This window comes from Syngnathus leptorhynchus, chromosome 18 (genome assembly GCF_054491065.1).
Source record: "Syngnathus leptorhynchus isolate UIUO chromosome 18, UIUO_Slep, whole genome shotgun sequence".
NCBI classification, from domain to species: Eukaryota; Metazoa; Chordata; class Actinopteri; order Syngnathiformes; family Syngnathidae; genus Syngnathus; species Syngnathus leptorhynchus.
Window position 1 is genome coordinate 2,803,196 of NC_141212.1, and position 21,909 is coordinate 2,825,104.

The 21,909-nt window shown below is 46.8% G+C and overlaps 1 protein-coding gene across 6 annotated transcripts in view; it reads left to right on the forward strand.

The window, feature by feature from the left end:
* The first annotated feature begins 1,221 nt into the window (after positions 1–1,221).
* stxbp5a (syntaxin binding protein 5a (tomosyn)) overlaps positions 1,222–21,909 on the forward strand; it is a 30,221-nt gene continuing 9,533 nt past the window's right edge. For all 6 annotated transcript variants that reach the window (XR_015068869.1, XM_085937433.1, XM_085937437.1 and 3 more), the window contains exons 1-12: positions 1,222–1,340; positions 1,438–1,613; positions 3,192–3,289; positions 13,202–13,283; positions 14,417–14,517; positions 15,939–16,073; positions 18,180–18,243; positions 18,498–18,581; positions 19,909–20,032; positions 20,781–20,859; positions 21,079–21,233; positions 21,829–21,901. Coding sequence is in view for 5 of the 6 variants with exons in the window: in XM_085937433.1 (XP_085793559.1) it covers positions 1,446–1,613; positions 3,192–3,289; positions 13,202–13,283; positions 14,417–14,517; positions 15,939–16,073; positions 18,180–18,243; positions 18,498–18,581; positions 19,909–20,032; positions 20,781–20,859; positions 21,079–21,233; positions 21,829–21,901 (1,163 nt within the window). In the remaining variant the exon portion in view is untranslated. The remainder of the gene's footprint in view (positions 1,341–1,437; positions 1,614–3,191; positions 3,290–13,201; positions 13,284–14,416; positions 14,518–15,938; positions 16,074–18,179; positions 18,244–18,497; positions 18,582–19,908; positions 20,033–20,780; positions 20,860–21,078; positions 21,234–21,828; positions 21,902–21,909) is intronic.

The window sequence follows — 21,909 nt, forward strand, 5'->3', positions numbered from 1 at the left end:
GGCAATTGGTCGTTTCGCCTCAATATGTTTAATTAGCTAGCTTGTATCCTCTATATCGTTTTTTTTGCCCCCAGCAAAGCGAGCTAACGCACCCGTCGCTAACCTCTGCCCCTGAAATTAGCACTGGATCAGCCCCCTGCTCATACGCATAATAGAACCTCATGTTCCATATTTGCATACCAATCAGAAATCAAACAAACATGACCAGCCCGAATCTGCGACGCGCCTTTTTCCTCCGCACTTTGGCTGTTTACCAAAGAAGGAGCGACGGACGGCGAGGCTCCTCCGCGGGGAGCCTTATCAAAGCATCCAAAGGGGGCAGTCGGAGCCGCGCGCATAATGTAGCAAGATGAATGGCCGGGCCGCGACACAATGGCGCTAAATTAAATCACTGATGTAACACTCACCCGCCAATCGGCCTCCCCTTTTTCCTCACATCGTACTCACGCAAAAGGACCTCTTTGTTCCGCCGCCTCGAATGTATTCTCGAATGGAAATCGCAGCTTATGGTGGATTTTTGGTTCGTGACGCAAATGATGTCTCGACCCTGTCTGGACTTGTTCTTCGACTTGACTTGATGTAGACTCTTGGCTCTTCTACCTCCTGCAGTTATCACAACGTCGTCCAAATTCGGTCTTAACTTTTTGCCACAGTTGAGTGCTGAGTACTAGTTCTCAGTTCTCAGCAATTATCTTCAAGCATTTAGAAACCAAATTCAATCGAGGGTGTTCAAGTATAGTCGGGAAGTCTTTGTACTTGCGTCCCCACTCACACATGGGGCGGTGGAGGGGTAGGGGGGGGGGTCGGTTCCAATCCACCGCACCATAACATCGTTGGACTCAGCAGGAGCGGTAGAGCACAAACTGAAAGTGGATGAGGATGGATTGATTAAGGAAGAAAAGGAGAGAGTGGGTCGGTTGGGGTGGGAGCAGTAGGCAAAGCGGCTGGCGGTGGATTCTGCGTCCAAGTATTGCGCATGCGCACGGGAGGGAGAGCGGGAGAGAGAGAGAGAGAGAGAGACGGGAGGGGAGGGGGCAAGCGGAGGAGGACGAGCCGAGCCACGGAGAGACGCAGTGGGGCCACGGTCCGAGCACATCGCCGCACCGAGCGACCGCCGCATCAGCATCTCAGCAGCTTCTTCCCTTTTCCCCCTCCTCCCCGTCCTATTTCTCTTGTCGTTTTCCTCTTTTGCTTTCCGCATCGATCCCGAAGAAGACCGTGTGGCTCGAGCCTTGCCAGGATGGAGAGCTTGCAGAAATACGCGCACTAAAACGTGAGATTTACCGGGTGGAGAGAGAGGAAGAGCGAGCGACAGAGCGAGAGAGAGACTACGTGTGCATGTAAGTGGCCGTTCTCCCTCCTCACCCCCCCCCCCACCCCCTCCCATCTCCTGCCACTTGCACTCATGCCCAACGTGTGCTCCCTTCCTTTGCGCAGTGACAAAAATGAAGAAGTTCAACATCAGGAAGGTGTTGGACGGCTTGAAAGAGGCGTCCTCCTCGTCCTCCTCCGCCCCCTCGTCGTCCTCCTCCAACCCGTCGGTCCAAGTGGGGCCGCAGGAGAACCATCTGGTCCAGGAGCAGCTCCAGTCGGAGCATTTCCAGCTCTGTAAGGTAAAAGCAGAAATGGATGGTGTGGGTTGCCATGTCATGATCATCTCGCTGGGTGGATGTTGTCAGCGTGGAGCACAAGTGGGAGGGGGCGGGGGATATTTCCAAATGGATGACAATGATGTTTTGAACCACAGCTACTTTGAGGATTTGTGTATTTTTAAGAAAGGAGCAGGGGGAGGGGGGGGGCAAACCCCTATGTGGGGTTCAGGATTCAGACACCCAGTTGAAGTTCCCGTTGAGGTCCCGCCCCTTCACCGCCGCTCATTTACATTGAAACACTACGTCGGGGGCTCTTTGTTTTCATCCGGCGTGTTTTGGGCCTCAAGTGTCATATCGGAGGGGATGGGCCACACGCTGATCCCCTCTTGCATAATCAGCTTGCGTTGGATTAGCGGCATGGTGGCGAATGGGATAGCGTCGGAACAGTGCGGGTGAACGTTGGCCCCCCTTCCGCACTTTATCCCAACGTCATTGATCCGTTTTGGGGCTGAGACGGGGGGGGGACTGATGGCATCTTGAAGTGAGGTCTGTTAGCGGAATCAGATGGAAGAAATAGAAAGGTTTGGTCCCCTTGCCCCCCCTCCCCTCCACAGTATCCACAATAACAGCATGTGGATGGGGTTAATAATGCAGCAGGCGCCCCGCGCGCTCTGTGGTTGCTCGGTCTCTGTGTCCTGTGGCGTGAAGTCGGGAGGCGCGCTTGTTTAATGTTTACACTACGCCGTGTGGGCCGGGCGAACGTGGAGTCACGCTCCGCAGTCTCCGCTCGGCTGCCGCGGCCCTTTTTCTCGCTCCCCTTAACTCATTCATGGATGGTGGCATTATGCAGTGGTGTGAAGTCTCAGTGTTGACGTGTTATATTTCCACGTCACTCCAAACGGCAACAATCAAACGGAATCTTGTCTCCTAGCACGGTGAATCGAAAGCCCTTCTCACTCAGTTGTGAAGGTAGCCGTACCTAATGTGGCGGCCGGTGTGCCCAATTCACACCACGGCTCGTTTGCGAGCACGGCAGGTGTCCATGCTGCGCCGGGATCCTCTTACGTAACATCCTTTGCCGTCTGCCACTGAGCAAACAAACTGCCAGATGACTGATGTCATAAAGCCACAGTTGCACACCTACAGAGGAGCAAAAAAACAGGTACCATCTTGGCATTTGTTGCAGATTTCCGGTATCTTTAGACTTAATCACGACTTCACGTGGGAGGCGGTGACAGAGAGGAAAAAACAAGAGCGTCGGAATCTCAAAATAGAGCCGTGATTATAAAAGCATCCGAAATAGTCAAGCCAAATAACTTTGACGTCAAGTGCATTGGCTGCGTTCGCAATCATTCATCTCAAAGTCTTCTAGCTTAATGCTAACGTGCAAAGAGAAACTCTGTACACGGGGCTAATGTAAATTAGCATAGATTGGGCACGATGTCGTGGAAAGGGATTGATTCAAACGCCGCCTTTTGGCTTTTCTACTTCCACATCCATCTGCTGTGTTTGTTTACCCCGACCAGGTGCGCGATACCATTTCCCAAAGTAACACGGCAGCTGTCGAATGCTAATTGAAACTCTCCCGTCTCTGCGCAGACCGTCCGTCATGGCTTCCCGTACCAGCCGTCGTCCATGGCGTTCGACCCCGTGCAGAAGATCCTCGCCATCGGCACTCAAAGCGGGGCGCTCAGATTGTATCCTTTGAGCACTTGTTCCTTCCGTGACACCCCTAAAATCTCAGCGACCCCCCCCTGGAAAACCGGCGTCGGGGTAAGTGAACGTTCACTCGTGCGTCACGTCACCAGTATCTGTGTTTATATTTGAATATGGCGTGTGAATGGGGCATAAAAGTTAGCAAAAGTGACATATGAGCAGAGCGTGCTAGCAAACGGCGACAACAGCTTGCAAACAAACGCCGCCGCGGGGAGTCGTACGACTTCAGAGGACACCGGGGAGCTCGCCGCTGTCAAGTCGCTTTTACAGGTCCTCCGTGTGTTCCTTTGCCTGTCCGGCAACCCGCGCCAGATCATTAGCGAGAGCTGACGGCTCGGCCACGGTGTTTTTATTGGGCTACCTGACTGGGGAAAATTAAACAGGAAGTGAGCTTCCCGCCAGGCGGAGAACCGGCGCCTTTGAAATGGAACTGAGGGATGGATTTGACTGATCGCTGGCTCAGACAAAAACAACCCCAAAAAAAAAAAGTCTTATCGGAGTCAAGGTCAAGTAGGAGTCGTGCGTCTCTTTTGTTTGATGGCAGCGATAGCGGCGCAGTGCGCACAAATGGAGACGTAATGGAGACTTCGTGTTGCGATGGGGGGGGGGAGGTAGGCGAAGGTTTTTTTTTTTCGGTGGGGGCCCAATCAAATTTTAACTTCTGTGTGTTGCCACGCCATTGTAATCTGCCCGGCGCTTTCGAAATCAGTAAATTCAAGCCCATGGCCGGCTTGACCAATAGAATTGTTATTGATCGACGTGCGGTCGAGCTCTCAGGCCATCGGGGGCTACTCGCAATTCCCAGTTGTTTTCATAACGTGTTGAAATTCCCTTTCCTTAGTGTCGTCGTGCGTTTTGGATATTTATATTGGCATTGACTCGTTCAATTTGTCACCGATGCCCTTGAAAGATTGTTTCTCTAAAACAGCTATAAAGTATGTGCTACATTGCGCATCCATCCATCCGCTAAAGTGACGATTGAAACTTAATGGGGGATTCACGCAGACGTTATGAATGGACGGGCAGATGTTTACATTATCCGTGTGTGACTGGATTGATGGATTTTTTAAAAAAAAAATGGATGTGAATAGACAAGAATTTTCTGTGTGTATGTGAATGGATATTTAGCATTAAGCTAGCAGACAAAAAAGGAAAGCATTGTTTTAGCCGTGACTTAATCAAAGCATCTTTCATGCTTTTCCGAAGCGCCACCTCCATTCCACCGCTTCTCGCAAATGGAAAACAAATCGTCCCGCTACAGTGCCGCGACAATTTAGCCGCCGTTTCTTTCGCGGCATTTGCCGACAGGCTCGTCCGCTAAAGTCCTTTTCGCTCGGTCGGACAAGCGAGCCAAATAGGATGGCGCTGTGCGGGATCCGTTCGGATTCGCATCCACGACGGGCCCCCCGGTCGTGTACACGCTTAACCGAGACATATGACTTTTGAAATGTACTTACCGGGCCCTTAATGGAAAGATTTGGGGGAGTATTAGCCTTAATCCGAGGCAGCGTTTGCACACGCGCTTGCTGGGCCGTCGCTCTTCAAATGAGTCATCGTGATTCGGGATGCCATGCGCCTTTCTCCGCTCACGAGTGACCGATTTCAAAAATCTCGATTGACCCCCCCATGCAAGGTTATCGATGAAGTTGTTGGACAGGCAGCCTTTCAATTTGAAATAAATTGAAATGAAATACAATCCAACTTTGTCCTCTCTTTTGAAACAAAAGGACGAAAAGGTTCAATTGAGGATTTACGAGCGGCGCTTCTGCTTCTGCTGCAGTGTCGATCAGTCCGCCTGTGCGGCCCCGCTACCTTGCCTATCGATTACGACTCGCGCTCGATATCCTCCTGTACTCTCGCCGCTTCTTCACTGTCAACTTCCCAAAGTGAGCGTGCGTCCGTCCGTCTATGTGGGATTCACAATGTGTGGTATCTCTTTGAAATCCCACTCAAAGCCTGTACAACTTCAAAGTTTTAACAAATATGTCACTTTTGTTCTATTTTTGAAAGACCCCACCACTATTATACACATTGATTTCAAAGGCAGATTAGATGGACATGGCAACACGATGAAGCTGGAATCTGATTGGACCAACAACAAAAAATGGAATATAGGTCAATGTTTCTAATAACATAGAAACCCTTGCTAGCCACAACGTAGCGTACGTCGATAGCCTTCTTGTCCGACCTGTGATAAAGGCATCACGTTACGCCGGCTCTTCAATTCAGCGTCAGGCTAATCATACACGACAGCGACACAGAACTTCACCGCGCTGAATCGATAAAAAATGCAACCTTTAATTACTTGGGCTACGCACAAAGACAGCGGCGACATCCGAGCCTCACGTTTGGAAAGACAATTCCCAGGGAGGCTTTTGGTGTGCTTACAGAAATAATGACCCGAGGGGGAAATTGGAAAAGGCACCGTAAAATGTTGTCGTTATCTTTTTAGCCAAGTCTTTCAGGTGAGAGCCTGATTCAAAGTTAACTTTAATTGGAAAAAATGGAAGCAATAGATTCAATTAGCCAACCGGCTTGCCACGCTTTCACATTAGAATGTGATGAAAATCCTCATTGTGTTCCAAGCACAAACATAAAACCGAACCCGCCCGGCGAACATTTTAGGCAGTACAAAAAAAAACCCCACAAGAAAAAGCCAATTAAGCTGCAACATAACGCGCGGCACAGGAGTCATCTTTCACAATTCATCAAAACGTCTTCTCATTCTGTCGATTGACTTATCAATCCATCCACTAATTGTCTCGGCATTCATTAAAACGACACAGCTAATTAGCGACGGGCCTCGTTAGCCTGCGTCATTAAGGTAGAAATGAGCCATTCTTTGCTCATCAGTATTATTATTTTTTTTAAACAATATTTTTCTTTTATTATGTTGTTGTCGCATCCGTCTAGGTAAATCTATTTTCTGCAGCCATCCAAATTACAGAAACTCCCGACTAGAGTGTTCCGCTTCTGTGCTTCAGTTCCTTTCCGTGGAACCTCCCGCCAACATGCACTTACCTTCTTTTGCTCAGGGCTTGCTATTACTTTTCCTCGTGTTCCTCTAAACAACTCCAGCTGGAGAATATTAGCGTCTGCGTCTGCAGTCGCTAACAAGTCTGGACAGCCGGCCTGCCCATGTGGATAATGTTGCTCTCGGGCATTCCGTGGAGCACACACTATCGCTTGATATTTGACTTTTTTATTTATTTATTTTTTGTACTCTTTTTAACTTTACCAAATAGCCTCTAGTAAAGACAAGGATTCTATTTCTATTAGTGTTTATGCGTGTGCGCTACCTAAGCGAATGATGTCAAATGTTTATCTTATGACGGCACAGAAACATCTTCGTTATTGCTACTTACATTTAGATTTTTTTTTATAATCATTTCTATCAAACAGATTACAGTGCAACGGCGTTGTTAGGCTAGCTTGTAAAAAATGATCTCGCTATTATACATTGTTTTTATGAAACAGATTACCGTGCAACGGTGTTGTTATGCTAGCTTGTGAAAATTAGCTTGCTATTATCCATTGTTTTTGTTTTGTTTTTAACCCGCAGCTAACATTGTGGGCGTAAATACTCCTGGCGAATGGCAGCCTGACCGGATGGCATTTTGTTCTGAACTTTACTTGAATGCGTCCGAGTGGCCTTTTGCCGGCTTGCCGCCGTGGAGGCTGTGATTCTCCCCCTGATTTGGCACTTAACGGCGCCTGTCAAACAGAGCCGTGCTAGTCTTGACGTGCGGCTTCATCCCTGCTGGTTAAAACCCTTCACACACAAACACGCACTCCGCTGGCTGCCCTCAAATCTGCCGTCATGCCAAGACCGCCGTAGGGAAGACACTCGTGTCCCATGACGGCATGACTCAGCCTTTAATGCCATGCCACATGGCTGACATAAACACAGCTCCTCCCCTTACTGCAGCCTGTTGGTATTTACGTACGTTTGTGTGATATATGCACGAGCGTGTCCAGAACAAGACCAGCCGGGGGGCTTTTCTGTCCGATCCGAGCGCGGACGTGACGCGAAGGAGGTCAGGAGGGACCGGGGGGGGACGAGTGGGCTAAAGGTTCAAAGCGGACAATACCGGCGCGTCGTGTTTGTCACAAGAGAGTTTTATTTACATTTGTTTCCAAAGTGTTGCGGCCAGCAAAAAGGAAGGAGAAATATGAAGAGGAGGGAAAGAAATCACACAAGGCGAGGAAGAAGCGGCTGTAGATGGAAAGCCGCCAGAAGCGATCGCGGCCGTATTCGCCGTGTGACTCAGTGTGATGTGGGGGGGCGGGGCTTGCGGAATTTGGAAGTGAGGCCATTTGGAATCGAAGCCGCGTCCGGGGGCCGACGCCGCCAATCGGACTGGTGTGACTCATAAGAAGAGGGGGAGGGATAACCTAGCGGCTTTGATTTGGCCTGCGAAGCAGCTCATTTGTTTGATAAGCCACAATTCCTCGCTATCTCGCCGACACAAGTGGATGTGAATGATGAGCGCGGCGACCCGAGAGGTCTCGGGCTAGCCGCGCCACCGGACCCCCATTAAGCCTTGATTGGCTTCTATCGGCCTGATTTCTCTGGCTGTCCGTCGGCCGGCGATGCTTTCGCATCGAATCGCCGGTTGCGTCGATTGGATTGCCGATAAAACGGACGAGCGTAAACAACGCATCGGCGACACCGTCGGCGTAACCCCCTTTTGCGCGGGGCCGGTCGAGACACGCTGTAACGCCGTGCTCTTACACGGGGCGACCAAATGATTTTCCACGCTCTGGCTCATAAATTGACATTGCGGAGACACTTCCCGTCCTCCGTATCATGCTGCGTCCACAGCTCTCTGCACGCTCATCAGCAGCTGGTCCCAATGCTCATTTTTAGACACTGTTGCTGCAGTGGCATGAATTTTTAATGGCTCAAGCCATTGTAGCAAGCTGTGTTGAGTGTGTATTTGTGTGTATGTGCGTGTACATTTACTGTAGGTGCCTTTGGGAGTATCCAGGTAGAGCAAATGGCAGTATGCAGCGAAAGCTTTGCATCGGCGTCAGCATATTGCGCGCAATCGAGTGTCTGTTTCTATTTGCGTTTGGACGTGGCTTTTTGTTTGCCCGGCCATGATTGGACGCTGATGCGACGCGACACCTCTTTGCCTCTGACACAACTCCCCGAAATAATTTTAGAATAAGACCGGTGGGACGGCGATTCCCCAGAGGTCTCCGCGTTAATGCTTCCGTGGCGTTTCTTCAAAATGAATTTGACGCCTGTTGGCCGACTCTGAAAAAATGTTAAAGTACTCTGATTATATGCAGAATCGTGCCACAAACCTTGCAAATGAATATATTTCATAAAAGAGAAGAGACGTCCAGTATATATTAGAATTCATCTCTCTGGCTAGCTAGCCAGAGAGGTAGCAATCGAGTTAGCTAGCTAGCTATATCCAGTTAGAAATCAGGAATGGGTCATTTTTTTTTCGAACATTCCAATTTGTAATATTAAAAATAATAACTAACATCTCAAGGCCAGGGCATTTCCCAGCCTGCACGCTCTCCGCATGATTCGTAAAGACACAAGTCAATCCTTTGGACTTATGTAACCGCCTTTGTAGCATCACCCTTCCCCCATTACAAGCCGCGTGTGACGTTTCAGCGCTTTTGTCTCTCCGTTCCGCATAAAATACAATCTCTTTTCTCGTCTTAACCAAACTGTCATCATTTGGAGGTTCCCCAAGCTCTGAATGACTTGTGCATCAATGACTACGCGCCATTAAAAAAAAACGTTTCACAGGTCGTAAGTCAGGCTAATGCTACTAATCAAAATACATCTTCGGTTTATGAGTTCCGTTCCTACAGCGGAAAGGTAACTCGACGACTAACTCTACTACAACCACCTTTGGCAGGCTATTGCACAATACGAGCAGTGTTTGTGACAAAGGTGACACAGAACCCCGTCCTTAAGCCGTCCGTCTGCTGTCAGTCAAGTGTTAGAGCTGATTGGCACCTTACAGCTACATGTCCTTGAAAGAGGATCACGGGCTTTTTTTTTTTACTGACAATCTTTCTGGTGGCGGCCAAGCGTGGCTAAGCTGCAAAGATTTGTTTGATAGCATTGCCAGAGGCTATGGGGACACGCGTGGAATTCGGAGCGCTGATGAAATCTGATGACAAATAGACGTTATGGTTTTTGTTTGTTTACAGAAACGGCAGTCCTCAAAATCCTTGTTGAACATGTTTGACCCCTCCCACCTATCCTGAACACCGTTAAACCTATGAAATCATTTTGAAGGATTCTTCTTTTGGCACTCTTTTAGTTTGCATAGTTTTCGCGTAGAGGCCAAGCGTGCTTGTTTCAGTTTGTCTGGGACAGAATTTGACACGTAAAGCTAGCCAAAATGTGCTAGCTTAATGCTACCATAGAATGTTAGATGCCATTGACAGGCTAATGTAAATTAGCATCGATATTGGGATACTTGTAAAAAGTTACGCTTACTGGATGTTAATACTAACTTGTGATTTTTGTGGCGGTTTTCCATTTTCTTCTGGTCAAAGCGGCGGCGCGGTTTGAAACGGTCTGTCAGCGGATTCATTCCGGTCCCCCGCGGATCGACTCGTGATCTCACAGAGCGACTATGTTAAAGGTTAATTTGGCACGATGATCCATTCTCCATCAAATATTCCCGCCGCCTGGCATTTTGAGAGGGTAATACATAAAGCCATCTAAATGCACGCGTTGGCTCCCGGTCCCCGCTTTAATTATTCATAGACACAAGGAACTCCCGTGGCAAACTTATTCCCGACTTCACTTTCGTTTGCAGTCAAGTCATCGTCCTGTCAATTATGCTCCCATTTTGTTTTCTGTCTGACGAGATATGTAGGCAGCGAGAAATTATAGGATTTTGAAAATGGGGATATGGTTTTGGTTTCGCTGAGCTGTTCCACCAAAATTGCTCATTGCCACCAAATTTGAACCGAGGGGGCGGAGAACATCCGGAGAAATTGAACGAGCCATAAAACACTCCTCGCTCGCAGTTTTAATTTCTACTTTCCCGCTCGTCCGTCCTCTCGTTTCGTTTTCACCTCTCCCGACACATTTTCACACGTCATCGTTTTGGTGCAAGCCACGAGCTGATTTGCTGACTCGACCTTTTCCTTTGTTTTCCTTCATGACCTCCCTTCAGTCTGTGAATTTCCAAAACGGTTTCACTCTCTTCTTTTTCCATTCCATCCATCACTTTCCAGGTCATCGCTTCAACATTCGCTAGCTTCCGCCCATGAAAATATTTCACGATAAAAGCCGTAGGTCGAGCACCACCCAATGTTTTCCTTGTTGATCTTTACAGGTCACTGAGAGCGACTTGAATATCGTCTTGCGTAATATTTGATGACTATTCATGAGAAAGAGCAGCCAGTGATTCACATCATCGTTAAGGGCAAATGTGAGTCGTACTGTGGGGAAACTCATTTGTACTCAATGTTTCATAATAAATGAAAGCCCCTAAGCATCCATGAATTGCCCTTTCACCCGTTTTCCTTGACAAAACCTTGAAATATAAATCAAATAAAAAGCTGGGTGAGCATTCATTAATAACTAACGATTTGCGATTTGGGGAAAATGTCTCAAATTAAGGCCCCGCTCGAGTAAGCCACGTTATTCGAGTACAGAAGACGTTGAAATTGTTTGTCTGCATGATGAATCAAACACGCCTGGGGAAATTATTTATACGAGGCCCGCGCCGAACAAATAAATCTGATTTATTTTTTTTGGTTTGTTCCGTGGCTGCCTTTCGCTTCATTTGCATACGTCCATGACAACAACCGTCTTCTTCGGCACGTGCGACGCCGATATTCATGAGGGCGCCTCAGACGACGCTGCTCTCTTCACCCGCCTTTTATTGATGGCTTTGCCGAACAATGCTTTTCGGGGAGGGGTCGGACCGAGTCACGTGAACAGGTCGCACGGCCCCTTCAAGAACGAGTCAGTCTGTACAACTCGCAGCCAGATTGTCCCCGCTGAGCATTGTTAGCTTGCCAACTAGTATCCCGCTGTAGTCATTGTTCCCGCTGTTGCTAAGCGACAAGCTTGGCTAACGCTCAACTAGCAGCATTCTCAACTTTCAGCATGAAATATTGCACGAGACGTACTTAACAGTCAACAACAACAAAAAAATGAATTCACGTGATAAGACGTGAAGATGACCCACTTTCCCCCCCCCCCTGTTGTCGGTTTGTTTTGTCCGTCTACTTGTCCACCGTGAAGCGTCGCGACAAGGCCTCCCGAAGCGACACGATCGAGAGAGATGAGAAAACGCTCCTGTCAGCAAGTGTGACACATGCAGCCGGTCTCGTCCCGCGCCGATGTGCCGAGAAGCGCTTGCTAACGCTTTAAGAATTGCTTGGCGTGTCATCTCGCTCGGGTTTTATTTTTAGCCCGCAGCTGACATGCATTCTTTATCTGCCGTTGTTTCACTTTGATATCCACGGGGGGGTGGGCACGGCGGGGCTGCTTTCTATTTTTAAATCTTCATTTTGTTATTTTTATTCATGGTCAAAACTCCAGTTTGATTGTGTGTATATTCTCCAAATCGGTTTGTCTTATTTGAAAAGGTCTCGGTTTAATCCGCTCCGCGAGTCAACCTACGCTATCGCCGATTAAACAAAAAAGCATTTGGCATTTGCCGAGTGATTTACAGTGCTAATTACATCTTCGAGGTTCGTCATTTGTCAGCAAAAAAAAAAAAAAAAAAGGTTAAGAGGATGAATTGCTCGACACCAAAAGTTGACTTGATTAAAGAAATCGGTTGAAGAAGTTGGGGCCTAATACACCTCCGCCAGGAATCGTTCTGGACACGACTACTTAATAAGTGACACATGTCTGTAGCCTGAAAGCAAAAGTCTGGCTCGACGAGAGAGCAAAAAGCTGATTAGACTTTTGGGTGCTCTTTTGGCCCTTTTTCAAATGTTAATTAAAGCCGTAACTCTTGTCCCACATTTTCCTGAATATCGTCCACTGACGAGCACGTATCTGCACAAATGACGTGGCTTTCTTTCCCCGTGCAAAAAAGAAAAAAAGTCATTTTTATATTTTGGACTTAAACATGCCTTTTTTTTTGTGGTTCGTTAAATTTGATCAACAATACCATTGGTCAAGCCCAGTTCATTTTTTATATCCCTTTGTACTGTATTACTTGGTGGAGGTGTACCTAATAAGATGTCCAGTGAACGCCGTGAGCAGCAGTGTTGGCGATGCTTTAAATATTAATAAGCGGCTGCAGCGGTGGTCTATATAGTTAATGTAGCGCATTACAATCCATATGCGAGCCAGTTTTTTGGTGTGTGTAGTTAAAGCGCACACACACATACACGTTATGATGAGCATCGCTGTCATTCGCCGGCTGCTATGACAAATGGCCTCCCTTTACCGAGTCCGGGAATGAATGAATGAATATAATCACCCAGCTCACCCTTGCACCTACAAAGAGCTTCTAATTATCCTCCCCGCGTGCATCTTTTTTTTTTGTTTTTTTTTTTGCGGCTATGATTTTTCCCTCAGCTCAAATGTTCACTTCCACTCGGTTGATTGTGTTTATTTCATTACCGCTAACCTCTGTCTTTAGTAGAACAAACGTGTTCATTGAAGCATTTTAGGAAAATGTGTGTGCCAGCAGTGATTGTGTATTTTTTTTATTATTATTTTTTTAAATACGTAATGCAGAGACAAATCTTCCCATCAGGAGTAACACAGCGCAGATGACCTTCAAATGCCGAGACTCCTGTCCTACGGCTGCCATCTTTTGAACAGATGCGCCGCTGCGGTGCATACTAAACCGCTCAAACACACACACACACCGTGAAAAAGACACTTTTTGCCTAATGTATTGCAACAATTTCCTTGACCGTAAATCCTCCAGGTTCGGTCGCCCCGGCGTGGAGTGTTACTGCCAACACGAGAGTGGGGCGGCCGTCATCCAGCTGCAGTTTCTCATCAACGAGGTAGGGAACAAACTGTTTTATTACTCCGGAGCGTACTGTTGTAAAGGTACAGGTGTTAGTATTCGCATTTTTAGAGGTATAAACTCATGTAGTGTAGATAAGAAGAAATGAAACGGCCCCACAGTGCTGCTCAGCTTCTGGTTAGCGGACATCGTGGCTAGCGACACGACATACACTAATTGCCTGTGTAATAGCTAGCATTTAAAGGGAAACGCCATTCACATGCTAACAGTTAGCATTGGTGTCGTGACCTTACTGACCTTTTAGCAGCAGATATTTCAACACAAATGGTGGGACATCTCAGGCATATATTCTTTCTCCTCAACAGTATTAGAGTGCCTCCTGTTGGCCACAACAGAAGGAACGGCACACTGAAATGTTTTGCAGCAAATGCTTCGATGAATCAGGATTCTCTATAGGGTTTAAGTCCGGAATCTGTCATTGGCTCAATTTCGCAATACAGAATAGCCGTCGACAAAAGCAAGTGGAAAAAGTCATTTGATTTATGCTAGTTTGAAAGCTATAAAAACTAGAAGCAGTATTTCATCAACACATCCTAAGTGTTCTTCGACAGATTTATCACCAGAAAGTAAATCTGTATTTCTCCAGCCGTCACTGTGTGCCGTACATTTGAAAATGTTTAAGCAGACTTGCGTCCAGAATGTAATTATTCCAGCCGAGACATCATTTCATCACACTTTTTCCATTTCGGCGCTCCAGGCCACGCACAAGGTTTCTGAGCGACAAACTTTAGCTTATCACCAAAACACGTTAAGCCGTCAGTATTAGCTTAATTCAAAACACGTTGCACTTATTAGAGACATCGGAGCTAACGCTAGAGTCCATCGGAGCTTCTTAAGTCTGTTTCGCTGATTTGTCTGTAATATGTTTTCAGCAAAGATGACGTAAAAATTCAGCTTGTAGAAAAAGTCGGCGCCGATACTGAGACTCAGGCTTGAATGTGACTCAGCAGCCCAACCGAGTCCCTCAGAGAGATGGAAATGATTTTGAGTGCCTCCTACACACGTACCTTTATATACATCATGGCCAGCTGACTCATCCCTGCGCAGAAGACGTTTTCTGACTCTTTCCATCCGCGGGCGTCATCACAATACTATTTTTTATCTCCACAGGGGGCGCTAGTGAGCGCCCTGGCTGACGACACAGTGCACCTGTGGAACCTGAGGCAGAAGAGACCGGCGATCCTGCACTCGCTCAAATTCAGCAAAGAGAGGTGAGTGGGGAGGAAAAAAAAAAAAAGGTAACCTGCAGTCCCAGTGGCTCATCGCTAAGCAGTGACGGGCGGCCAATCGATGGCATTAATACCCACGGCTTATCTTTAAGGTGATTGAGTTCGACTGATAAGGCTGAGGAGGGTCGTAGCGTGCATAAGGACCTCATTTCTACCCAGTAAATATGCTACATACGATGACTCAGCATTTTTTCCCAAATCACATCGCCAATACGATCGAACACCTCGAGGAAGTCCGACAAAGTGTCTCCTCCCATCACCGACACCGCGGTCACCCATCGGAAGCGATCAAATCACGCCGTAGCGGTCGTTCTTCTTAAAAGTCGCAGGACGGCTTAAGTGTCAAAAGCGGTGATCTGACGCAAGGCTGACATGACGGACAGGTGGCCGCCAGCGACTTAAACGGGGCGGCTCGCGTCCTTACGGAGGCGCTTGACTGACTCTGACATTTCGTAAGCGTCGCCGCAACCCCCCGAGACACGTTTGCGCTTGGCGAGAGATGTCTCGCTTCCGGGGAGGCTGCAATAGTTCAGTTGTCATCTTTTTTTTTTATTTTTATTATTCAGGCTAAGGAATTTAAATTCCAGAAATTAATTAGGGCCATTGTAGTTGTTTAAGGAAATATAATGTATTAGTAGATGTCACGTCCATCCACAAAAAAATAAAAAAAATATTTGGAGTGAGGTTGCCCACGCTTTAACATCACATCCATATTCGCATACTTAGCGCAGACAGAAGCCTCCTTTTTTGTCCGCCGAGCGATCCAAATTTGAGTGGGACGGGCCGAACGAGCGCAGCGTTGCGGAAAGCCCTTCGGGGCGCCGGGCATCCGTTCATTCGGGATGACCGAAACGAGGCGAGAAGCGAAGGGAGGCGGAGCTGAGACAGACTGGGCCTCCGCCAGACAGCGCTGAGTCAGTCTGTGGGATGCGCTGTTGGCGATGCGAGCGAGAGGAAGGAAGAAATCCTGCCGAGTCACTCTTGGTGGCTTAGGATGCTCCAGTCACCCCCGTGGCCTCGCAGCAGACATCCACGTCGCTGATATGATGGGAGATAATAAGGGGTCGGCACACACGGATAACTCTCATTTGGGGGAATTTTTGTTTTTGTTTTTTGCACGTCACAAAATCTTTCACAGTGGAATGCGTCGCAAGCAAACAAACCTAAATTCAACTCCTTGGGCAAAACCATCAAATATTTAAGCAGCCAGGTGAGCAAGGTTGCACATTATTATTCTTGGGATGATCTGGAGGTGGAACAGGAAGATGGATGAAAGAGCAAAATGATGAAAATGTGTAGCCTCTTATTAAACTCCAGTCTGGGAGTCTTCGATAGTGTCCAGCGCCATCGTCCGTCTTTGGGTTTTCTGTCTGCTAACCGGTTTTGTGCTTTGACTTTTGCAGGATAACCTTCTGCCACCTGCCTTTCCAGAGCAAGTGGCTGTACATCGGCACCGAACGAGGGAACATCCACATCGTCAACGTGGAGTCCTTCATGCTCTCAGGCTACGTCATCATGTGGAACAAAGCCATTGAACTGTGAGTGTTAGCTACGTCTATTACAAGCTAACGATTAGCATCTATGTGGTGCTGGTCTGATGCCTCAACACAAATGGTGCAGCAACACATGTTGACAAAAAATATAGCAATACTCACGGGTATATATTCTTTATCCTCTGCAAAAAAAAAACATTTATTACTGCTGGTTTAGCAGTGCAAAATCCCGGCAAAGTAATCAGTGAGTCCAGATCAATACTTGAACTCAATAGGAACCGGACTCATATTGCCGTCGTGGCAACACGCGGCCTATTGACTCAACTAAGTGCTGCTGCGTAATCACCACTTTACATTTTCAAGAGCTTATATTTGTTTAAATGGAATTTTAGAAAAAAACATCATCAAAATTCTTCCTAGGTAAGGCCGCCAAATGTTTCCCATAGCGCCTTCAATGGATCTGTCAGCTTGACAGGCTCCATTTTATTTCCCTTCTGTAGAAGCTTAAATTATTCACCGGAGCGTTTTGCTTCACACATCCCCCCCCACCCTTTCCTGTGCGTGCGTGTGTGTGTGAGCGCCGCCAGGGACTTGCAGAGGAGGCTCGGAACAGGTGTCCGCCAGGATCACTGTACGCTACACGCAGACGTCTGAGCTGCGGGGGAGATGAGATGAGGCCAGAGTGGAGCGGGAAGGGATGAGGGAGGAGGGGTGTGGTTTTGGGAGAAGGTAGGGGAGGAATGATAGCGGAGGAGAGCGCCTGCGGTGATAAGAGAGCTTTTCCCGTTACGGGGAGGAGTGGTAGAAGATAGATGCGCACGATGAGATAGAAAGGCCCGATAAGGGCCGCTGGCTTTGAGGACGCGCCGTAACTTTGACTTCCCTTTGACAAATTGCTTTTTAATGGCGGCCGTGGTGTTCAATATGTATGCGTCATTACGATTACATTAAAATGTACTCAGAGCTACAGCCGGGACGACGGCGCTCGGAGGTCCGCCGACAAAAAGATCCGTTTCGAAGTTTTATGAGTGACTTGAAAATTTGCAGCTACATAGACAGGTGATGTAATATTGCCATTCATGGGCGAATTGCAAATTCATACGTACACTTATCGATATATTCGTTCACGTGAATGTTTTGTGGCCACGAATGAGCATTTGGTGTTGTTTCTAATATGGTAACTCCAGTTGTGGCAGTTGTATGATTAAAAAGCCCAATTTTATTCAGTTTTAGGAAGGAAGAAAAAAAAAAAAAAAAACCACACGCTGACGTGGCAAACATCTGGTGTTGCTGCCGGGCCGGTGACATCAAAAGCCCTCACGACAGCAGCTTGTTTGTGGCATGCTCGCGACATGTGCAGTGTGTGGCCTCGTGTCACCTTGGATGAGGACGTGTTTGATGTAACACTGTTTTACATCAAACTCACGTTTTCGAAAAGGCTGTGATATTTACGATATAGTCCGATACTGTACTTGCTAAACAGAAAACCAGGGGTCCCTGGATTGACCCTTGGGGAACCCTGCAGGTCAAAGCCATTGGGTCTGTAAACTTCTTTCATCCGTAAAGCCCCATGAGGCTAACGTTGGGTTGAAAGTCTTTCAACGAGAGAAAATAAACCATATGGCACAGGCAGACAAGTTACATCTGTAATCTAGCGAGAGGCTAATTGATTGTTATGGGTGTATGTTTCACAAAGTGGGTGTTAAGATGTGTCTTAATTGCTGTGTGAGTGTGTGTGTGTGTGTGTGTGTGTGTGTGTGTGTGTGTGTGTGTGTGTGTGTGTGTGTAGCACATGTGTGAAGGCGGTGAAGTGAGACAAGAAGAAGCATAAAAAAAAAAAGCTGCAGCACTACAGCTTCAGTAATAATAAGCCTCCAATCATCCGGAAGCATCGTCCTAAATATAGATGCGGCTGAATGATGCTTGTTCTCATTCTGAAACGTTGATACAAAAATTTGAAGCCCAAAGAAAAATCACTTTTGGGGAAAGAAAGTGCATTCATATTCCAAGGGTAACATCTTCACAAGCGTGGATGTCTTTAAAGCACATTTCCTTTGCCGATTCCGACCTCCACCCCAGTCGAGCGTTAAGGGACCCGAGTCAATTACGTTTGTCGCTGACTTCCTTCTTTCCCCCGCTTGCGTCTCTCAGGTCCTCCAAGGCTCACCCTGGACCAGTCGTTCACATCAGTGACAACCCCATGGATGAGGGCAAGGTATTAAATATCACTTAGCACCCAAGAGATTGAAACGCTGCTAAGACATTAAATTCCCCCCCCCCCTTGAGAAATAATGGAAATTGATTTTTGCCATACATTTAACTGTACAAACTCGATCCTCTATTAGGTGACACATGAATGTCAAATTCGTCAAGCTTTTTTTTTTTTTTTTTTCTCGTGTGTGTGTCCCCGCATCTTTTAATGTCTTCATTCTCTATCTGTCATCTCGACCCGTCTGTTTCCTCTCTCAGCTGATAATTGGATTCGAGTCCGGGATCGTGGTCCTGTGGGATCTCAAATCAAAGAAGGCCGACTATCGCTACACTTATGATGAGGTAGGCAAAGGCTTTTATTTGACGCCTTCCTTCCGGTATCTTTTAATGCCGGCTGGAATTGAAATTACATATTCATGAACAAATAAACGGGAGCCACGGTTGACTCCGACAGCAGCTCGCTTTCGGAAAATAAATAAGCGCTTCAATAACCGCGAAAGTGATGATTGGACAAAAATAAGAAGCCTTTCGTTTCATCTCTGAAGAGTAGGTCTGTTAAATAAATACATATTTTTCATAATAAATTCAGAGCAATTTTGGAGCAAGAAAATGGGCCCCAAAAAAAAAACCCCACAAATGCTCACAATATCTAATCATCGTATTTCATTAATTCCAAATCACACTCAGAGGACTTTATAAAAAAAAATTCAAATTGTTTAATTAGAATTATAAAAAGAGGGAACGATCGGCATCATCATCGAAATAAAGAATCATCATCATCATCGGTCGGCTAATAACGGAAACAGCCGCAGACGTCTCAGGAGAGCCATCAGCTACGAATACTTCAAATGTGTCTGGATCATCAACATATATCATTTTTTTTGGAGGGGGGTGGGAAGCACAAACGAGTCTCTCGAAAGCTCGGATTGTATGTTGTCGGTAATTGCGCGTGGCTTGAGCCGTCCTCGTTAATTTGCTCTGCCGCCTCGTCCACAATAACAACAGACGCAAAGGTCATTGAGCAATCAGAGCCGCAACGATGCGGCGCGGCGATACGCCGTCATTGTCCTCGCCGTCCTTGCGTAGGGAACAAATGGAAAAGTTTGGAAATAGATAGCGCATTCCATTGAGGTGCCGGGGGATAACCTCCAGACATCCCGTCCGAGAGAAGTGATCTTGATGGGGGGCGAGGGAAAGTGCGAAGGGGAGAACCTTTTTGTTCCCATGGAGAAAAAAACAAAAAACAAGAAGGTTGCCCTTTACTGACCTTTGTGATCGCGTTTGCAATGATCGCTTGTAAAGAGTCGATGCGTTGCGAAATCAAAGCCGCCGTGCTCGTTGACTTCTGAGTCGATCTGATTCCCCCCCCCCCCCCCAAAAAAAAGGCGTGTTCCCGGAGGAAATAATGCAAAGCGGATTCGTTCATTTATTCAATCCCGACCTCTTAAATGTCACCGTCATAAAACCTTTTATGAACTGTCCGGAGCATGTTTTTAATTAACATTTTAACTAACTGGCGTGCAAATAGTAATTACTTCATGGTGGAACTCAAAATAAAATGGGCCGATTCCAACTCCTCTCCTCAAGTAATACGCTCGAAAGACAACCTTTGTGTCATGATGTCCGACTGAACCCTCCAACCCCCCCCCCATCGTCTGTTGTTTCCTAGGCGATCCACTCAGTTGCCTGGCATCACGAGGGCAAGCAGTTCGTGTGCAGTCACTCAGACGGGACTCTGACCATATGGAACGTGAGAGGTCAGGGCAAGCCCATCCAGACAATCACCCCACACGGTAAGCACCGGAAGAGTCACCAAACTAATTCTGACTCGTCTTTTGACTCTTCGGCTGACTCTACTTTTGTGTACTCGTCTTCTGACTCTTGACTCTTCTTCTTCTGATTCTTTTGACTCATTTTCTTTTGATTCTGACTCTTTTCTTGTCACTTTAATGGGCGACCAAAGGAGTCCAAACCCCTCAATTGATTCATTATTGAATCGTGTCTCAATACTTTTGTCCGTAACTCATCTGAGCCAATATTTGTCATCCCTCCAACGACTGAAAGGGATTATTGTCACTTGAATTGTGCTTTTTTTTTTTTTTCATTTTTATCTTCACTTGCACACATTAGTGTTGCTGCTCCATTTGTTTTCATCCTGCCACATCCCACGTCGCACCTGCTTTTCAGCCCTCAGAGCACTTTTGACACGTTCAAGGTCCTGCGAGAAGCCGACGCTCGGTGTGTTGCGGAAAGGATTTTAGCCCTGTGATTTTTTTTTTTATGTTTCTCAAATGACGCTGCTTGTATAATTACTTTGGTATCTCGAATGCAATTATGCAAATTCCTTTGACGGTTTAAGCCAGGCTTATGCATTCTTTAATTGTCCCTCACTGAAGAACTAGTAAGGAAACATGCCTCTTTATTATTATTATTGTTATTATTTTAATCACATTGGTAATTAATGTTTCTTCAACTATGTTTTTTCTCAGTAAAAAAAAAAGCAGACAGGAGTTCAGTTTTGTGTTTTGTGTTTGATTGCAGGAAAACAGCCCAAGGATGGAAAGAAGCCAGAGCCTTGTAAACCCATTCTCAAAGTGGAGTACAAAACCACCAGAATTGGGTCAGCACCGAATTTTGGGTTGAAATAATTATCCATTTATTATTTTTTGTATTGTAAAATAGAATGACGAATAAAAACAAAGTAAAAGTACCATTACATTTAGCCAAGACTGACTCCCATGCTGATGTTTTGGTTAGCAACAGGGTTCAATTTGAACTTGCCTTAGAACTAAGTGAATTCAAATGTTTTGTTTCTTTTTTTTTGTTTTGTTTTCCCCAGGGAACCCTTCATCATCCTATCCGGCGGTCTGTCCTACGATACGGCGGGTCGGCGGCCGTGCCTGACGGTCATGCACGGCAAGAGCACGGCCGTCCTGGAAATGGACTACCCCATCGTAGACTTCCTCACACTCTGCGAGACGCCGTACCCCAACGGTGAGCTCGTTCTCCCCTCCTGCCGCTTTGACAACACTTTCCGCATCTCTTCTTTAATTACATGCGCGCGGTGTTGTAATAAATGTGGAATTTCCCGAGGGTAGCTATGGAAATTGCTTTCTCGCGTCGTCTACTTTTCTTCTTTTTTTTTTTTTTTTTTTGCACACAATCGCCTCTGCGTCCAAATAGAATTATCATATTTTCCACGTGTTGACGAGCTGAAACAAGCGGATGCGAACGTTAGCGTAATCCGCCGGGTAAGAGCCTCGCTTTTTGGCACGCGGGCAGCTGCGGGACGGATTAGCCGGCGCATTATGTAACAGCGGCGACTTCATTATGTCACTGGCAGCCAGCTGATCTCATCTGGTAATAGACATCGCTGAGGATTATTACATTGTGCGCATCTGTGTGTCTGGCTACCGCATCGATACGGAGATGAGTGATGCGCTCAAGTGTGATGAAGACGTAAACATACCAGAAGAGACAACCGGCCACAGCCGAGTATTATTAGATTTGCTCTACATGTGTTGATGCACCGTTTGTATTCAAATAGCTCAAGTGTTTTTTGTTTTGTTTTCAATTTTGGACCTTACAGACTTTCAGGAACCTTACGCTGTGGTGGTCCTTCTCGAGAAGGACTTAGTGGTGATTGACCTTGCACAAAACGGGTGAGTAC